Source organism: Protopterus annectens, chromosome 7.part0, assembly GCF_019279795.1.
Source record: "Protopterus annectens isolate FY-2018-M chromosome 7.part0, PAN1.0, whole genome shotgun sequence".
In the NCBI taxonomy this organism is placed as follows: Eukaryota; Metazoa; Chordata; order Ceratodontiformes; family Protopteridae; genus Protopterus; species Protopterus annectens.
In genome coordinates this window covers 1020507409-1020526871 of record NC_056739.1, presented here as the reverse complement: position 1 = coordinate 1020526871, position 19463 = coordinate 1020507409, and the positions used below count along the sequence as shown (strand labels likewise).

General features: G+C 40.8%; 1 protein-coding gene across 1 annotated transcript in view; it reads left to right on the top strand.

Annotated features, from left to right (window-relative positions):
• Positions 1–19463, top strand: part of RAD18 (RAD18 E3 ubiquitin protein ligase) — a gene marked incomplete in the record, with an annotated part of 1469636 nt that overhangs the window by 315686 nt on the left and 1134487 nt on the right. Inside the window, 1 exon segment of the mRNA XM_044077569.1 lies at positions 15621–15740. Coding sequence (XP_043933504.1) covers positions 15621–15740 — 120 coding nt within the window.

The following is a 19463-nucleotide window of genomic DNA, read 5'->3' as shown; positions in this document are numbered from 1 at the left end:
GATCAGGACATCGTCCACAAATCTCTTATAAACTAGCAACTTGTTAGACAATTCATGGGTAAAGAGAAACTCTCTTTCCCAGTGGTAAACCACCAAGTTTGCATATGTATTGGCGCAGGGTGTGCCCATGGCCACACCCCACTTTTGTAGGTATAACTGCCCTTTAAATGAAAATACATTATAGGACAATACCAATTCCAATAGTTGACAAACAAGAATCTCTTTATTGCGGCTAATACTTGGAAAAGTATGTAACAATTCTCGTATAGCCTGGATACCCTGGTCATTCGGGATGGAAGTGAAAAGATTTTGAACATCAAGGGTCACTATAAGATGAGTACCTTTACATAGTTCAATATCTAAACTATCAAAGAAATCCAATAACTGATATGTATCTTTCAATACAGTAGGTACTTCCTCTAGGAGTGGCTTGAGAGTCTTCTCAAGAAAAATAGAAATATTTTCAGTTGCCCATCTATCACCTGAGACAATGGGACGCAATGGAGGGGGTTTGTCATATGGATGTGTTCTTGTGACTTTCCTCATCTGTGCACAGCATTTTCAGCGTTCTATTTTTTTTGATCCCAAACCTGTAGGCATGATGCGGAGGTGGGAATGATTAAAACCAGGAATTTTCAGTTTAAGTGGCTCTCTAATGGTAGGCATTTAATTACCATTTTTTGAGGTAGTCTCACTTATCATCAATAGTACAGGTGAGCACTGTCGAACAATACTTCTTTTGTATTACTAAGTGTTCCATCTCTGGAGGCTGCTGGGCTCCAGAGGTGTTTTGTGTTTTTTTTTTTTTTTTTCTATGTTTGTGTTTTCTTGCTGTTATACATTTATTAGTGCAATTTGAAGCATGCTCAGATAGCTTAATTTTAAATACTCTATGAACAGATATGCTTCTTTGAAAGTAGGACTAGGACTGGTTCCAGTTTTCTATTCCTAGGCTAGAAAAGGCTTTTTCATCCAAAAAAGATGGAGAAGCCCAGCAATTCTGCAGCTATCCTTTTGTGAGCATTGTGAATGTTAAAAGAAATGATGAGAATTTTTAGGCAAGGGAAGGCAGCGTTTACTGTGAGGTGAACATAGAAGACTCACTCTTTGTGTAACAGGACGTTGGTGATTCTTGGTTGCACGATATTGTGTAGAATCTTTAATAAAACATACAGACTGTAGTAAAAGTAGTTATCAGTCTGAATTACCAAGAAGCCACAGGTTTATGAAATGGAATATATTTCACCTTCGGAAGAAAAACATTCTATGCAGTCAAGGCCTCTGTTATGTCTGATGACTAATAAAGACCAATTTAATTTGTTTATCACACTCAATGTAATAAGTATAGAAAATGCTGAGAGTATGGATATACACCCAAGATTCTTGCATATCTGAAGTTTGTAGATCATGTCAGCTTCTGCATTCTGGGTAATAAAACTGACAGTCTCACTAAGCTATTGGCTAGTTCCTAAATGCAAAATATGAATCATACTGATGATGATGTGCATGTCTGTCCCACTGAAGTAGCACCAAAGCATTTGAATGTTTGTAGAGCTGATTGTATTTTCACTTTCCCCCTGAGGCTAGGATGACAGGGTCATCATCATACAAGACATTCTTTGGAGTTCTAGCAGGGTCATTAACAGAGTGAGAGGATGGGGGAAACGGGTTTGTGACCTGAAAACATGATGTCAGGCAACTGGTTAGTTAAAGTGTGACGGCTCATTATGGTTACATAATTATGAGAAGCGTGTGCTAAACAGTCTGGTAACCCAAAAAAAACTTGGAGAGAGCCTGGTGCTTAGCCCAGCAACCACCAATGAAAAAACACCAACAAATCCACAGGACTAAAATAACCATGTATTGACCACTTTCATTAACAACAATGGAACTCAGGAAGTTTGCACTGTAACTTCCAGTTGGCGGAACCCAAGCCTTTTGACAGAATCAAATTATGTCCTCACATTTCAAACAATTGTTCATATCTCTGGAATCATAGGGTTTATGAAATTAGTATTAGTAATAGCAAGCTCTTCAGCACAAACCTTTTTTATAGTGAGAGTATTTAGGTTCTAGGTCTTAAACCAAATTTTATAAATCACAGTAAACACAGTAACTCTCACATTTCTAATATTTTGTAAACAATTTACAATATCACCGAAAGCACTCAAGTTACACATACTCTCAGCAGCATTTTATTCATCTAGCTGAGAGCTTTCATACGAGTCTAAGGAGTTCTGTCTCTGTTACTTGGTTGTTGACATATTTAGAAAAACGTGAACATTTTATCTATATAAATTAATATCATAAAAACAGCAGTTAAAATCTATTTACCTGCACTAGACAGAGGTCAAATATTAATGCAGTTGAGTTTGCCATTGTGTAAACTTTAAGATGAAGTATTTTAAAACTTTGTACATAGTATGGATTTGGAATTATTGATGCAAATATGAACAAGCAATGTCTGACATCTAGAGGCTTCAGTAGGAGTTAACTGTAGATGCATCTGAGGGTGTCACTCGGATATAATGAGTTAACTTATTACAGCCGAGTGATGTCTCCAGACGTTTTTGCAGTTACCTCCTTCTAGGCATCAAATATTGGCTGTTCATATTTGCATTAATAATTCCAAAACCATGCTACATACTTTTTATATTGGCAGAACAGTTGAGAGTTTCTTACTAGTGTGTATGAACATTTAAGGGCAGTTAAAAGAATGGAATTAAGTAATGCTCGGCCTAGACATGTAAATCTGAAGCATCCAAATAATGTGAATAAAGTGGATTTTAAGATGTCCTTCTGTTCCTATGTTGCAGTATTCTGGTTGTGGGATTTCCTGCCCTCAGGCAACTCGTACGTCGGCTCCTGTACAAAAGCTTCAGCTTGGCTGTTGTAGCTGCGTGGGACATCACACGTAAGGCCATAAACCAGGGGCATTAAATGTGATGTCTGCATGCACAATCCTCAGAACTTTTCAGCCACAGACTACCTTTCCATCGTACTATTGCTCCTTGACAGATGTCACATCTTAAAAGATAAGTAACCCGTTGGGTTTCAGTTTTTCTTACTTTGCCGATTGTTAGTGCGTAGGTTTGGTTGTTGTAGCCTTTAGCTGATGTCAGGTAAAAAGGGAAAGTGCCAATGCAGGCGCCAGATACCCCATATAGACGCCCATGATAGGTGTGTTTTTTTGCTTAGGCTGGGAACACAATCAGTCCTCCTGCGCAATTTGTCAATCATTTGTGCTGAAGACCCTTTGCAGCTGCCTGACCGCTTTAAACCTCTAACTTGAAAACCAGCGCCTTAAGCGGTTAGCCCTTAGAGTGGATCCCGCATCAGAGGCCGCACCCGAACCTCAGTGCAAGAAGGCCAAGATTCCTATGCCTTCCTCGCCTGCCGCTCTGCTTCCCAGCACCCTGCCAACTCCCAATCTAGGAGTTTGCTCGGTGGATCCGTCGACTCCACCGACCTCCCTTGAGGAAGCCTTTGCACAGCCGATGACCGGCACATCCTCGGAGCTCATCCAGACGATGACTACCGTCGATGTCGAAGGGGAACCAGTTTCAGTGGTACCTCCGGCTGGGATCCAGACTTCGGATGTGTTATCCTCAAAACCAGATGCCAAGCCGCTTCCTACTTCCACCCCAGCCAAAAAGAAACAGAAAACTAAGGATACTTCCTCCTCTACAGAAGCCATACCAGACTGGCAGGCTTTCACCTCTTCTCTCATGCAGGCCTTTATGGCCCTTAGGCCCTCAGCCCCAGCCCCCACTACTCTGCCTCTATTAAGCCCTAGGCCTGCTTCTGCCTCTCCCCTCCCACCCATGACTTCTCAGGTCAGGGAGAGAGAGCATGATTCTTCCTCAGAGGTTTCTGTTTCATATGCATCCCAAATTGCTTCACCCCAGGATTATTACTCTCTTGATGAGGAATCTGTGGAATGGGATTCTCCTCCTGAGGATATTACGTTTGGTGAGACCATCACCAAGATGAAGTACTACTTTAAATGGGATACCTCAAAAATGACTGACACCCAAAAGAGGTACTTTGAGCTTCTGCAAGTAGAATCACCTTCGGCGGCTCCTTCGGTTCTACCTGCTTACTTGGATGCCTTTAACTCCGCTTCTAAGGCCCCAGCTTCCAGCCCCTGAGCTCCCTGACTGCTTCTATAAAGTACCAGAGGACCTGGAATTACTAATTAAAACACCCTTGGCAGACCTAGCTGTGATTGCCACAATTCAAGATAAACAATCTAGATTGCTGCCTTCTGCCTCCCTCCTACCCACAGATAAAGATAGCAAATATATGGATAGGATGGGATAGAAGGTGTACACATCCTCCACTTCAGCTTTCAGAGACATAAATTATCAGACCCACATGACTATGCTCTAGACTTAAGTGTCTCAAGCTTCCTCCATGCTGGCTTGTTTGCCCGCTCTGCAGCATCTGCTTCTGTCCTCAGGAGGTACTCATGGCTAAGACTTCAGAACCTACTACCAGAGGACTTCAAGTCTAAGATCTTGGATGCCCCACTAGAGCACAGTGTCCTTTTTGGTAAACAATCTGCAGACCTCAACATCAGGCATCTTTTGGTGTCCCCCATTCACAAGTATTATAGGAACTATTCAGCTAAAGCCACCTTTGTAAAGCGTAACCCTCCTCAGACAGCTGCTTCCTGTTACAGATCTAGAAGAGGGGCTAGAAGACCTACCACGTCCAGACCTTCTGCTCCACCTCCTCAACACAGATAATCCTTTGGGGACAGAGAAGCCACCAGTAATGCGTGACTGCCTTGCCCACCTACCCCTCTCTGCACGCCTTCTCCACTGTCTTCCCCTCTGGCAATCCTTCACCCCAGACCAATGGGACTTATCCATTATCCAAAAAGGCTACTTCCTTTCCTGGAAAGAAAAAACACCCAGGAAAGGCATTCCATTCCCCCCCACCCAGGAAAGGCATTCCACCCCCCCCCCCAAAAAAAACAGGCCTATCTCCTGCCACAAGTTTTGGCAGACCTTCTAAAGCTAGGCACCATAGAACCTGTCCCCTCAGAACAAGAAGGAAAGGGTTTCTACTCCCGTCGCTTCCTGGTCCCCAGAAAAGATGGGCCCTGGCGACCCATCTTAGACCTTTCCTTTCTAAATTTTCACCTTCAGGTACCCTCCTTCAAAATGCTTTCTCTCTCCACTCTGCTGCCTCTTATTCCAGTCAAGGCATTCGTGGTCACCCTGGACCTAAAGGAAGCCTACTACACATTACCATCAGGCCTTCCCACAGACAATTCCTGCATTTCTCTGGACCTTCTTCTCATTTCCAATTTACTGCCTTGCCCTTTGGTTTATCCACGGCCCCCCGAGTCTTCACAAATTGCTTAGCCCCAGCAATTGCCTTCTGCAGGACTTAGGGAATCCAGATTTACCCTTATCTGGACGACATCCTAATTCTGGCAGAGTCCAGAGATGCTCTCTCAAGGCATCTAGACTTCACCATGTCCCTTCTGCAAAATCTGGGGTTCACCTTCAACCTCCCAAAGTCCTCCCTGAACCCAGACCAGGACAATATTTTCCTAGGCTGCAGAATCAGAATGGACAAAATGAAGGCCTTTCTCCCACAAGACAAGGTTCTTTCCCTGATTTCCCACTTCCAGGAAACCCTACTCTCCCAGAAGGTGATGGCAAGGCAATTTCTTCATCTCCTGGGTTTAATGGCAACTACCCATCCCCATGCTACCACTGGACAGAATGCACATGCGCAAGCTACAGTGGTACATCAGAAGCATTTGGTCCCAACACCTACATCACTTAGAACAAGTCATTCTCCTCCTTCCCTGTCTAAAGACAGAAATAAGCTGGTGGATCCAGCAAGTCCAACTAAACCCGGGGCTCCCACTCCAACCCCCCACCCTAACCCAAACAATGCATACAGATGCCTCAGATTCAGTTTGGGGGGGCGGGGGGCAACACTGGCTTCCTACAGGGTTCAAGAAAAATGGCATCCCTCTCTACAGGCCAAGCACATCAATGTCAGGGAAATGACAGCAGTCTTCCTAGCTCTAAAGACCTTAATTCCCCGTCTTGTACCAGGGGTGCTCCTGATAGTGACCGACAACACCACTGTTATGTGGTACCTCAACAAACAGGGAGGAACAAAGGCCTATCAGCTGTGCAGACTAACCCTACTAATATGGGACCTAGCCTCACGTCACAACTTAGGCGGCCTACATCCTGTCACAGCACAACCACCAAGCAGATCTCCTGAGCAGGAATTCCTCACCACAGCACAAATGGATACTGAACGGGGGGGGGGGGTGGTCTTCCTAGACATAGTCCACCGGTGGGGTGCTCCAGAAATAGACCTGTTTGCACCCCCCCCCCCCCCCAGAACAGGCAACTGCAGACAGTCTGCTCAAAGACCTATTCCACTCTAGTATGGAGAATGGATGCTTTTATCATCTCTTGGGAGTGGAAGTTCCTTTATGCCTTCCCCCTCTTTCCACTGATTCAGAAAGTCGTCCTAAAAATCCAGGAGGACAAACCAAAAATCTTGTTAGTGACCCCCTACTGGCCAAGGCAGCAGTGGCACTGGCATTCACTACAAGTAACCCTACAAGGTGGACCTACTGACACAAGACAAAGGAGCTCTTCTACACCCACACCTACCGATGTTATCTCTGACTCTGTGAGTGAGAAACTTTTGATTCCTTTCAAACAACACTACTCAGAGGACACGCTTTCAGTCCTAAGGGAGGCAAGGAAACCTACCACCAGAAAATCTTGCCTAGCTGTGTGACATCCCACGCAGCTGCAACAGCCAAGCTGAAGCTTTTGTATAGTAGCTGACGTACTAGTCACCTGAGGACAGGAAATCCCACAACCAGAATACTGCAACATGGAAGAGAAGGACATCTATGGTTAATTTTACACAACTGTTCTTTTGTAATGATGATCAAGTTAGTGATTATAATATTAAATGGAATGCTGAAGAAGAGTTAGATTGGTTAGAGTATTTTTGGCAAATAAAATTAAATGCATGTAATAGCCCTGGAATGAATGACGGGAAATTATAAAGTAGTTTTGAGAAGGAAAGGTTTAACTCATTAATTTGAAGGGTCGTGAAATGTTAGTTTAAATGTTTGTGAATTGGTACAACTTGGTTTTATGAAGTTCTTAGCATAGAATGAAAGCTGTTGCCAGTTGTCCTATTTTATTTTGTTGAGTAAAGTTTTATGCCGTTTTGAGCTGTTTTTACTGTTTTTCTATAGTCTGTTTGACAGAATTATTGATTGACTATTATTGCCTAAGAGAAGAGACCATTGGAGTTTAGTATGTAATAGAGTTGTTGCAGCTGTACTGAGCAGATCAGTCTAGGAATGCTGTGTGGTTCTTGCTCCAGTATTGCAATGTTCAGATAAGTTAACCTTTGAATGACTATATGTAAAATGAATCTGCTTGAGGGAGGACTTGGGTTGCTGGTCAGGGAAGAGGTGGGTTGTGTGATGCAGTGAAAAAGCAGTGTGACATTTAGAGTGCTTTTCACAAAATGTGACGTGGAGACTGCTTGTCGCATGTTGGAGAAGAGACATTCTAAACAAGTTGGGAAGGAGGCCGATGTAAAATTGTGGTATGGAAAGTAACAGAGCACAGTGGAAGTGGAACCTAAGGGAGGTCCTAAAACCCATACAAGGGAAATGGTGCCTTTACTCCTGTGGGAAGGGTGCGCAGTATCTGAAAAGCTGTTTAACCAGTAAGTACAGAACAGAACATTCCACTACGTATTGCTGCAGCCTACACTTTAAAGTAAACTACTAGTTAATAGCTGCGGTTGGAGGGCAAAATAAATACTTCAGATCCCATTCTTTAGCATTATTTCTTAAGTAAACACAAAACACATCCTGTACATCTATATGAAGAAAAGAATAATTTGTGTGCAGTAGAACGCGGTAAGGATAACAAAATAAGTTTATAAGGAAATTATCTTAATTAACAAAGAAAAAGTTAAAGTTATCCTTGTAGGATTTAATTTCCCATTTGGGTGAGAATGGGCAGGTGTGCAGGACCTCAAAGTCACATTTTTCTCATCTGCCATTTTCAGATATGACTGTACACACACATTTGTAAACATATGCTCCTTGAGTAGGTCACTTTAGGGTTATAGTGCCATTCTTTGTGCATTTTTAAGAAATGTTAACCCTTTATTATCTTTGTATTTCTCAAAATTTGCACCACACATATGTATATATATATTAATATAACCTAAAAAAACAGAGATGCATGTTTTACAGGATTTGTCTGTAGAGGTGTATTTTTTCTTTGGGGAAAAAAGTCTTTTTTCTAGTGCATTGCCTCAGAAATATGTTAATTTTTAATTTGTATCAAACACTGACACTTGGAAGTCAGCTAACATAATGTAATATTTTATAGAGGCTGTAAATTGTAGCACTGATGAAATAGTGTATGTAGTGGCATGTAGTTGCACTGTCTTTAATGTAAGACTGATCATAGGAAGTTACTAGGCTAATGGCCCTAGGGCCCTTGCAAACCTTGCCAAATGTTACCCTTTTTCCCACGATCAACACCTAATGTCCATGTCCAAGAGGGACACATCTGAAACCCCTGGCGTGAATTTATGGATGTTCTTCGTGTTTCACTGTTGCAGTCATTACATTTGGGTTATCTGCTTGCAGGTAGCCCTCAGTCGGCCTGATTAACAAAGTCTTGGGTCCTGCGTCGGTTGCTGTCCCTTCTTCCATGACATCCGGTCGTCAGGGGTGTAAAACATGCAGCCGATACCATTACATCCTTCTTTCTTGCCGTGCGGTGCCTGAAGCCAAAGCAGTTTGCAAGTGCCGGTCAGCCGACTCCTGAAGTTTTCGTTTTCGAGTTTCATAACCAAAGTCTTCAAATTAAGCTAAGTACCCCATTGGGGAAACTTTTTCTTGCTCCTTACCAATGTCAGTAAAAGTTAATAATTGCATTACTTGTGGAAAGCAAATACCTCATAAAGATTTTCATTCGTACTGTATTCCTTGCCTAGGCCCTGACCATGACGTACCTTGCTGTCGGTTTTGTGCTTTATTTAATTAGCGCACTATCCATCACCGGTATATTTTCGCCTCTAAATAAAGAATTACAGGATTTAATGCATTCTGCTGAACAAGTTGGAAAACGTACTTTGCAATGTGATTTTGATTCATTAGAGGCCTCTTGCAGGGCTGCTGTTACTGGGTCTGTGCTCAGAAGGCATGCTTGGCTTAAGGAGCAATCTTTGCCTGATCATGTTAAAGCTAAATTGTTAGGTGCTCCTTTAAATCAGGACTGCCTGTTTGGCAACAAGGCTGAGGAAGTTCTTAAAAAGATGGAAGATAAAGCTAAGTCTATGCAAACTGTTAAAGATTTTTTACAAGTTAAGCCTCCTAGATTTAGTAGGCACTGGCCCTCTAAGAATTGGTCCTTTCCAGCCCCTTCCAGGTCTTTTCAAGCCAAACCCAGACACAGCAGAAACCCCAGGATTCAGTCCCAGGGGACACACAGAACTAAGCAGTGGGGGGCCTCCACTTCCAAATCTGGGAATAATAAGACTCCCCCCTATGGTAAACTGTCTCAATGACTTCCTTTTAAAATTTCCAAGCACTTATCAACTGACTGCCCCTTTGGGGGGGGGGGGGCATTGCTTTTCATGCAAAGAATTGGGAACTCGTTACCCAGGACAAATGGATTTTAAATATAGTGTCCCAGGGATACAGATTTCACTTCCACGCGTTGCCAACAACAAGCGGGTGGCCGGACCTACCCCCAAATCAGTGGGCAGAGGCCCAAAAACAAGTACTTTCTCTCTTAAGCATGGGGGCTATTCAACTGGTACCAGAAGAGGAAAAGGGACAAGGTTTCTACTCTAGATTTTTCCTGGTACCCAGAAAAGACAATTCATGTCATCCTATCCTGGACCTGTCTACTCTAAACACGTTTTTGGAGATTCCAAAATTCAAGATGCTGACTCTTCACCAATTACTTCCTATGCTAGGCAAAGATGCCTGGTTGGCAACACTAGATTTAAAAAAAGCATACCTGCACATCCCAATCAGGGAATCTTGCAGAAGATACCTACGCTTCAAAGCAGGCTACACGCACTGTCAATTCTCTGCACTGCCCTTTGGCTTATCTACTGCGCCCAGGGTATTCACAAAGTGCCTAGCTCCAGTTATTGCATTTTGCAGGCAAAGAAATATTCAAATATACCCATATCTGGATGATTGTCTAATTCAGGCAGAAAGCCGGGACATACTGTTGAATCATCTGGCTTTTGTACAAAAGGTTCTATCTTGTCCAGGGTACACCATAAACGAAAAGAAGTCACACCTGATACCCTGTCAACAAATTATATTCCAGGGAGCAAGCTTGAATGCAACTTCCCAGGTGGCTTACCTCACGCCAAAGAAACAAATTAATTTGACAACCTACTTCAAACAAGTGGCCACAAAAACCCTGCTATCTGCAAGACAAATACTGCAAGCCTTGGGGTTCATGGCCTCCTGCATTCTTCTAATTCCATATGCAAGACTGCATATGAGGAAACTATAGTGGTATCTAAAAAGCCTATGGTGTCAGCATTCTCGAGACCTAGAAACAATGATTCCTATCATACCTTGCCTATGTCTAGAGTTCCTTTGGTGGGCAGAGGCCTGCCACCAAAACAGGGGACTACCTTTCACACCACCCCCTGCCACCAAAACCCTAACAGACGCATCAGACTATGCAGTTGGGGGCTCACCTGGCAGGGAAGTGCATTCAGGGCAAATGGAACCTAAGTCAAATGCACCTGCATATCAATCAAAAAGAAATGTTAGCTGTACAGAATGCTCTGACAACCTTCAAGAACCGCATTCTTCCAGGACAACTAATGGTAAAGACGGACAACACCACTGTTATGTGGTACATACACATTCTTACCCCCTCTGCAGACTAGCCATGGCATCGTGGAACACAGCCTTGAGCTACCAAGTGCACCTACAAGTTCAATTCCTGCCAGGAAAATTAGATACACTGGCAGACGGACTAAGCAGAAACCTCATGGACCCACACGAGTGGAAACTGGAACCAAGGATTTTCAACATGTTGACAAGCAAATGGGGGAGCCCAGAAACGGACCTGTTTGCCTCTCTCCAGAACTACCAATTGGACAAATTTTGCACAAGGACTCCCCACAAACAAGCCTGGAAAGTGGATGCTCTGTCCTTCAACTGGAAAAACCTATCAGTCTATGCCTTCCCCCCTTTGCCTCTGCTCTTCAAAGTACTACTAAAAATCAAACCGGACAAACCAAGGATGATTTTGATTACTCCAGACTGGCCGCGCCAACACTGGTACCCCCTCCTGCACAGTGTGTCACGGTTCACCATGGCACCTGCCTCAGACTCCTTCCCTGCTGTCTCAGCAGGAGAAACAGATTCTGCACCCTCAGCTTCTAACACTTAACCTTGTAGCCTGGCTAATTACTTAATCTCTCCTTTACCATCCCTCAGCAAACCTGTGATGGATATCATTTTAGAGGCAAGGAGGCCTAGTACTAGAAAATGTTATGCTGAAAAATGGAAATTATTCTGTGCCTGGAACCAATCTCAAGGGATGAGCACATCAGCGCCCAATTTACCTCAGATTTTACAATGCTGAGATGCTTCACAAGGGCCTGTCTTTTTCCTCCATTAAATCCATACCTCAGCCATTTCAGCTCATTATAACACAGAACCCTCCCCTCTTCTCTCATCCACTGCTCAAGCAGTTCCTCAGAGGGGCCACAAATTTGAGACCACCCAGGAGAGCTCCAACCCCAGCCTGGGACCTTAACTTTGTCTTGGAGAAACTCACTCTACCTCCTTTCGAGCCAGCTGCTACTGCAGACTTAAAATTTCTTTCTTGGAAAACCGCTTTCCTTTTAGCAATCACTTCAGCTAGAAAGGGTATCTGAATTACAGGCCGTTATGGCAGTGGAACCTTTCATCATCTTTCATGTGGACAAGGTGTCCCTCAGAACTAACCCATCTTTCATGCCCAAGGTGATATCCAACCTTCTTTCCCAATCCACAGAATAAAGGGGAATGGATACTGCATTCCTTAGATTCTACTTGGACAGGACTAAACCTCAAAGGAAATCTGAACAACTGCTGGTGGCATTTGCTGCAGGGGCAGAGGGGAAAGCTATTTCAAAGCAAACCATTTCTAAATGGATAAGCCATTGCATTCATTTCTGCTATAAGCACCATGGAAAACCTATCCCCCAGGGGATCAAATCTCACTCCACCAGGGCTGCATCTACCTCTACAGCCTTTCTCAGAGGCATCCCTACCAGGGACATCCTAGAAGCTGCTACCTGGAGTTCTGTACATACTTACACCAAGCATTATCATTTGCCAGTTTTCACTAAATCCAGAGCTGTCTTTGCCACTGCAGTCTTGCAGGGCCTTATAGCTGGCCCTAATGCTATCTAAATTCCTCCTCCCAACCATAGCTTTGGGAATCTACCCAAATGTAATGACTGCAACAGTGAAACACGAAGAACATAGTACAGTTGTGTACACTTACCATAAATGTAGATGTTCGAGTGTATTCACTGTTGCAGTCCTGGTTACCCTCCCTCCATCCCCCTAACTTCTTTTGGCTATACCTCTGCTTTCCTTTACTATGCTTAAAATCTTTTTTGGTGTAGTTGCTTTTTTGTTAGAGGTATATCTTTGTACTTTTATATTTAATTGCTTCCCATTAGGGGGGCACCTGACATCTGGGGCAAGAAAAACTGTAATGGCGTCGGCTGCATGTTTTATACCCCTGACTACTTGACGTCATGCAACACAGCAACCGATGCAGGACTCAAGACTTTGTTAATCAGGCCGACTGAGGGCTACCTGCAAGCAGGTAACCCAAACCTGCAAGCAGGTAACCCAAATGTAATGACTGCAACAGTGAATACACTTGAACATCTACATTTATGATAAGTGTACACAACTGTACTTTACCCATCCAGTCTTCCAGATTGCATTTGAAGAGGGCCAATGAGGTGCTCTGTTTGATATGAAGTGGTAGTCTGTTCCAAAAGTGTGGTAACCTCTGGGAGACAAAGCTGTCCCTCCAGCACATTCTATTAATGTCACATACCAGATTAAGGTCTTTAGAGCAAGTAATCTGTAATTTGACTTGCAGGTATGCAGCATTTCCAGTAAAGCAGGTTCCTAGATTGCCTTGTATGCAAGACAGAGATTGCCTCCGAGTAGTCTATATGAAACAGAATAAAGTGACAGTGATTGCAGACAATCCACATAGGACAGATGCTGAAGCCAATGAAGTGTCCTTGTGAGGACCTTTGTGGTTTCTCCAACTGCTGCAGGTGCTTGGAGAAGTAAGTACCAAAAGTGGCATTGTACTCTATTATTGGCCTAATGAGGGAAGAGTACAGGGAGGTTATAGCTTCTTTTTTTTCTAGATGCAATGCCCTTACTTATGATATTAGCATTATAGAATGCCCTTCTTACCACTCTAGGGACATGGTGATCAAAGGTAAGATTGCTGTCAACCTGTGTGCCCAGGTCTGTCACCACTGAGTGCGCACTTAGGGTGTTGCCATTGATGTGGTAGTTAGCAAGAACATCTCTCTTACCAAAAGGGATGGTAATACATTTATTTTGCATTGAGTGACTTGAGTGCATTGCCATGACTTGGGCACCAATCGTTTGTTTGTGTAAGACCCTCTTGCAGGATGTTGACATAATTTGGAGATTCTGTGATCACTCCCAGTTTGCAGTCATCAGCAGACTTTGTCAGCCACAGACCTTTAGTTTTTGCTTGTACTTCAGGAAAATAGATTCCAAACAATAGAGATCCCAGGACTGATCCCTGTGGAACACCACTCGTTGCAGGTCTGCTGTTTGAGGTGGATTCCTGTATTTTAACTATGTGCTCTTATCAGTGAGCCATTTAGTGACCCATCTAATGATAGAAAGGTTGATACCTACCTGGGCGAGTTCATCAATGATGCTTGAGCAGGGGATAGTGTCTAAAGCTTTGGCCAAGTCTAGGTAGGCTGTATGCACAGATTTCCCTCATCCAGGGCCTTGGTGACTATCTCAAAGAAGTCCACCAGGTTTGACAGCTATGATCTCCCTTTGACAAATCAAAACCGAGTAGTGTCAAGTGTTTGGAGATTACCTATATCTTTGTTGATAAGGTCCATGATAATTCATTCCATGGCCTTGCAAATAAGGCTAGTCAGGCTGATAGGTCTATAGTTCACGGGTCAGTGGAAGCACCACCTTTGTGCAAGGGAATAACAGTGGCCATATTCCATTCAGCTGAGATGAAGCCAGTGCTTAGACTATGATTGGAAAGAGCACCCAATGGTGGTGTCATTTCTTGTTGGAGCCCATGTAGAATGCAGCCAGGAATGTTATCAGGTCCCACAGATGCTGTGTTTTTGGCCTTAGGGTATTTACAACCTGCTCCTTAGAGATGCAAGGTAGGGGGCAGGTGGTAGGGATGTCATGGGGTATATGTGCGGGGACAGGGGTGTGAAGTTTTTACTGAACCTGTCTGCCAACTGGTTAACCATATCCACAGACCCAGTATATGAAAATATCATTAACTACCAGTTTGGCACATATCTGGGCCTTTCCTTTTAGGTTACGGATGTAACTAAAGAATGGCTTATGGCTGTCCTTAGTTGAAGCTAATTTGGATTTGTAGTTTAGTGTTGATACCATGTAAAGAGTTGTTAACTCTGGCCATGCTGTGGCTTCATTATACATGAGAATCTTTATGCTTGTAGCATAATTGACGCTCACAATTTGTCAGCATGATAAAGATCATCATAGTGATGTCAGCATTTATTTAAGTATTTGTGTTGTATAACATCATGCAATACAAGTAGTATGTTCATGACTTTTTTTTTATTTAAGTAGAATTTTATGATCATTTTCAATATCTTCCAAATGCAGTTTCTGTAAGATTTGCGAGGGCAGCTTGTTGCCCATCTTAGCTGCCCATTGTTAAGAAGTAGGTGGTGGTGAAGAGGTGTCCACCTTTGTTCGAAGATGCTGATATGCTTAATGTGTGTAGCATCAAGTAGATGAATATGCAGTGTATGCAGTAACATTAGTACAGTGCTGTTAATAATCATATTTAAAGTACATATTCACTAACATTTGTTTAGATGTCAAGATCCCTTTGGTCAAATGTGCCCTATATAAATGTATGCCAATGCATAAAAGGTAACATCCAAGTTTCTCATTTTTTAAAAGGTCACACTTGGTCAGAGTGTTGGTATCTGAATAACTGCTTAAGCAAATGAGAAAGTAATATTTTTAATCTTTTATCATAAAAAAACACCTTGGTTAAATCATCTTAAAGAAGTAACCCACCCATTAATGTGAAATACCTCTTTTTCTCCTTGGTAGTTTTATTTAATTACTCTTAGACATGTGTTTATTGGTATTTATGCTTGTTTGGTTTATTGTGTTTTCTTAACGTGAATAAGCCTCCTAGAGTGAGAAACTGGATGTCTTGTCTGCTTGGTGTATTTCGTTTGAGGAATAAAACTGTTTTTTTAAACAAATAAAAGTAATCATTTTTTTCCAACAGGTATGAAACATCAGAATGAGTTTCAGCAATTAATTGACCAAGTGAAAAGTCGATGGAAGAAACCTAGAAAACGGAAGCTGGAAGAGGTCAACGAAGATAAGGAAACAAAATCTGATGCAGGTTTTTTTGAGTTTTGTATTCTTTGCATATTCTTTGTTAGTCAAAGTTGATCTGTCTGAACAGTGACATGCTTTCATTTCCTATGCCCGTTGACTACAGGACATGTTCTTGTACCACTTTTATTTCCTATCCAGCCCACCAGATAGCCACTGCTTCAACAGTGAATGCCATTAGCCAGTCCTCCTCATTTGTTTCACCGGTAAGCATGACAGAGAGTTGCAAGTTTAGGGGTCATGTAAGGTATATTTCTCTTTACTGTCTTTCTGTGTGACCATTAGACATTTTAAACCAAGACATTTTAAACCAATCTGCTCATACATCATGACAATCCTTGGCTTCTCTTTTACAAATGCTGTCTAAAACCACATTTGGAGAAAGGAGGGATGCCATTGGACATGCCCCTTCTTTTTAACCACATACTATCACTTCACCCAACTAGCCAACTCCATTTCCATGTTAAGATCACCAGTACTACTAACGGAAATCCTGTCCTTGAGCCCATGGACTGCCTTCAGCATTAGAAATGGTGCAGCATAAAAATAGTTATTTATTTTTGTTTGTTTGTTTATGGGGGGTAAGTGGACTGGACCTTTGGGTCCCTATTCAGCCATGACTTAATGACAACAAGCAAAATGTTTTTAATTTTTTTTTTTTTTTTTGTGTGGTTTTAAAACAATAAATAAACAAAGCAATTGTAGAACAAACAACTATTTACGTAGATCCACAGCTGATAAATACATCAAAGTTATACATCAACAACAACAATTAATATTTTTCAAGCTTGTCTTTAAGTTTAAGCCAATATTTATATGAATATGTAATATTAGAAGTTTTCATCTTTATAGCACGCAATTCACTACTGCAAACAATTTTGCCATACTAATACATTCATCACTAGATGAGGTAACTTTAGTTTTCCAATTTATAGAAATTACTTTTCTGGCTGTAGCAAGATTAGACCAACGAAGAGGCATTTGTGATTTTGGAATTACCACAGGAATCAGAGCATTAAATAAAACTAAAGATTTAGAAATATTACAATTATCTTAACCTATAACTTGAATTAAGTTAATTTCTTTCTAAAAAGAGGAGATGACTTCCCATTCATATACCATATGCATCCAGTCAACTGTTATTTCAGAATCACATCTCCAGTATTAATTTTGTTTGATTTATACATAATTGTAATTTTGTTAGGATTAACAAGAGCTCTGTGTAAAAATTTCCCAGTGAAAATTTTCCAGTATAATGAAGATGTAGTTTTTATCTGTACATTTTAATGTTAATTTCTTGTGTTCAGAGAAATCTTCATTACTAATTTTTGAGTAGTTCCAATAGGAATTGTCTAGATATGAGAATTCTAACTTAAGAATGTTATAAATCTGTGAAAATATGATTTCTCATTGCATTATCATTTATATTTATTAAGAATTCCAGTAATTTGGTGAACAATTTCTTATCTTGGTTAAATACCTTATTTACCCCTGTGTGCGGTGGTGGCGCTGCAGTAGCGTTGTCGCCTCACAGTTAGACATTGCTCGTTCGATTCTCAGTTAGAGCGTCTTCTGTGTGGCGACATGCGTGAATGGGCGTTCCTTCGTTGAAGGTTGTGCGTTAGGCCCGGCAAGCCAGCATGTAAAAATCTACTGCCAATCATTAGCGGACTGGAGTTCCGCTGTGGCGACCCCTCACCGGGAAAAGCCGAAAGACACAACAACAACCCCTGTGTTCACAGAGTCTCTAAATATTTGTAAAATTAATCAATTCTCAGAATCTTGATTGTATTTGGACCTTATCTTTTCAACAGAATATATACCAGTACCATTTAAGAATTGATGACAGTAAATTAAATTGCTTTGTTGTTTCAATGCTAGCATTTTGTTGAAGTTGAGTTTCTAAGCAGTCATTTGTATATGCAATTTGAAAATAGAAAATATTAAGTCATTAATACAATGGTTGGAATATGTGAACTTTTGGAAAAAGGAAAAGATGTTATTTAAATAGGAAATTTGAGAAGAGGGTATAACCACTTAAGCAAAACTAGAGGAAACTATTGGGTACAATTTGACTAGTTGTGATATATTTATTATTTATTAATAATATTTCTGATGCATTTGTTTCCATTTTGAATCATAAGATGAATTTATCCACAACACTAACTTTTACAATTGTTAAAGTAGTATACAGTTGAATATCAGGGAATCCTATGTCTCCATTGGCACAGAAAAGGTTGGGATAATCAATTTATTCGCTCTTTCTATTAACATTTTTACCTTCCATGTTTTATTCACTGCCTTCTTTTTTCTCTTTAAACATTTCTTGTACATATAATACTGCAGTGTTCATAATATTTTCCTGAGTTTTCTATTTCTCCTTTTACATTTTTTTCTCATATTCTACCACCATCTTCCTTTACTAATCTGCTTGAGTAACTTCTCTTTTTCTGTTAAAAATATCTTTGCTTTTATAACAATTCTTGTATTCTTACAACTTTTTATCATTATGTTCTAAATCTTCCAATGCATTTATGTTCTTTTATATTTTTCTTTGTCTACTTTTCTCTCATTATATTGTGTAGAAAAAACAGTGTAAAAAAGTTTATATTTTTTCCTTAAATGTCAGTCACCGTTCAGACCAACTTCTATACAGTGTTCTCATAGTAAGATAATCTTTCCATATATGTTACTAATTCCTTTCCTCCTTCATTCCGTGCTGTTTCATTTATCCTTTTTATTCATTTGCCTATTTTTATGTATTCCTTGTTTTCCTTCGTTAGCCATATTGCAAGATGATGAGAAAATGTTGTTTCAGCAACCTCCCGATACTATAAAATCTATTAAAGTTCTACAGATATCCCCTTTTGTAAGTCCATGAATTTTTGTCCCAAAGTTTTAACTTGCCACATTTTATTACTTAAATCATTTCCATTAATTGTGACTTAAGAGGCAAGTGTAAAAATAGTCCCCTGTTATAATCTTCATATTTATCAGTTCATAGTTGATAATCTGATGAAATAACCTTTCCTTTTCTTTACAATTAATATAATCATATAATGCTATAATTCTGTATAATGTTTCTCTCCATTTTAAATCTACAATGGGTTACCCTTCCATTTTTGCTAAAGTTGCATCTAATATCTTGACTGTATTTCTATAGAATATGGCTGTTCCTGAACATCTCTCATTTCCCACATTCCAGATCATCTTTCCTCCTCATAGTTTCTCTGTTAAGTAAGCTTTCTTCATTTATTAAAAAATCTTGTCTTCTTATATAATTGCATCGACATCACTTGTATTACACCTCTCCAAAATCCCTATTCTTACTATATTCTTATTACTATTCACATTTACAGAAAGCAGGCTAACAGTTTCAATTTCCCTTTTCCTTAGATGCATGGTTTCATATGTGCAGAGTTGATAAATAGGCCATTTTAAGCCTAGCCAATTTCCCTCTCAAAGTTGAGAATCAAACACTGTACCTTTTGTCTGTGAGTCAAACACCTTAACCATTTATTAGCTGCATATATTATTTTTCATCCATTTTCTTTTTTTCTTTTGTACTTAACCATTTCAGTTTTCTTTTTCCTTTTTACTGGTAGAATGATTTTTTTTTTCTTTTACAACCTCACAATTTGTCTTCTAAATCAGTTATGTTTGAATCTTCTTCTATGCCCTCTTTATTATTTTTATCCTCATCTTATTTTTCTTCCATTTCTACTATTTC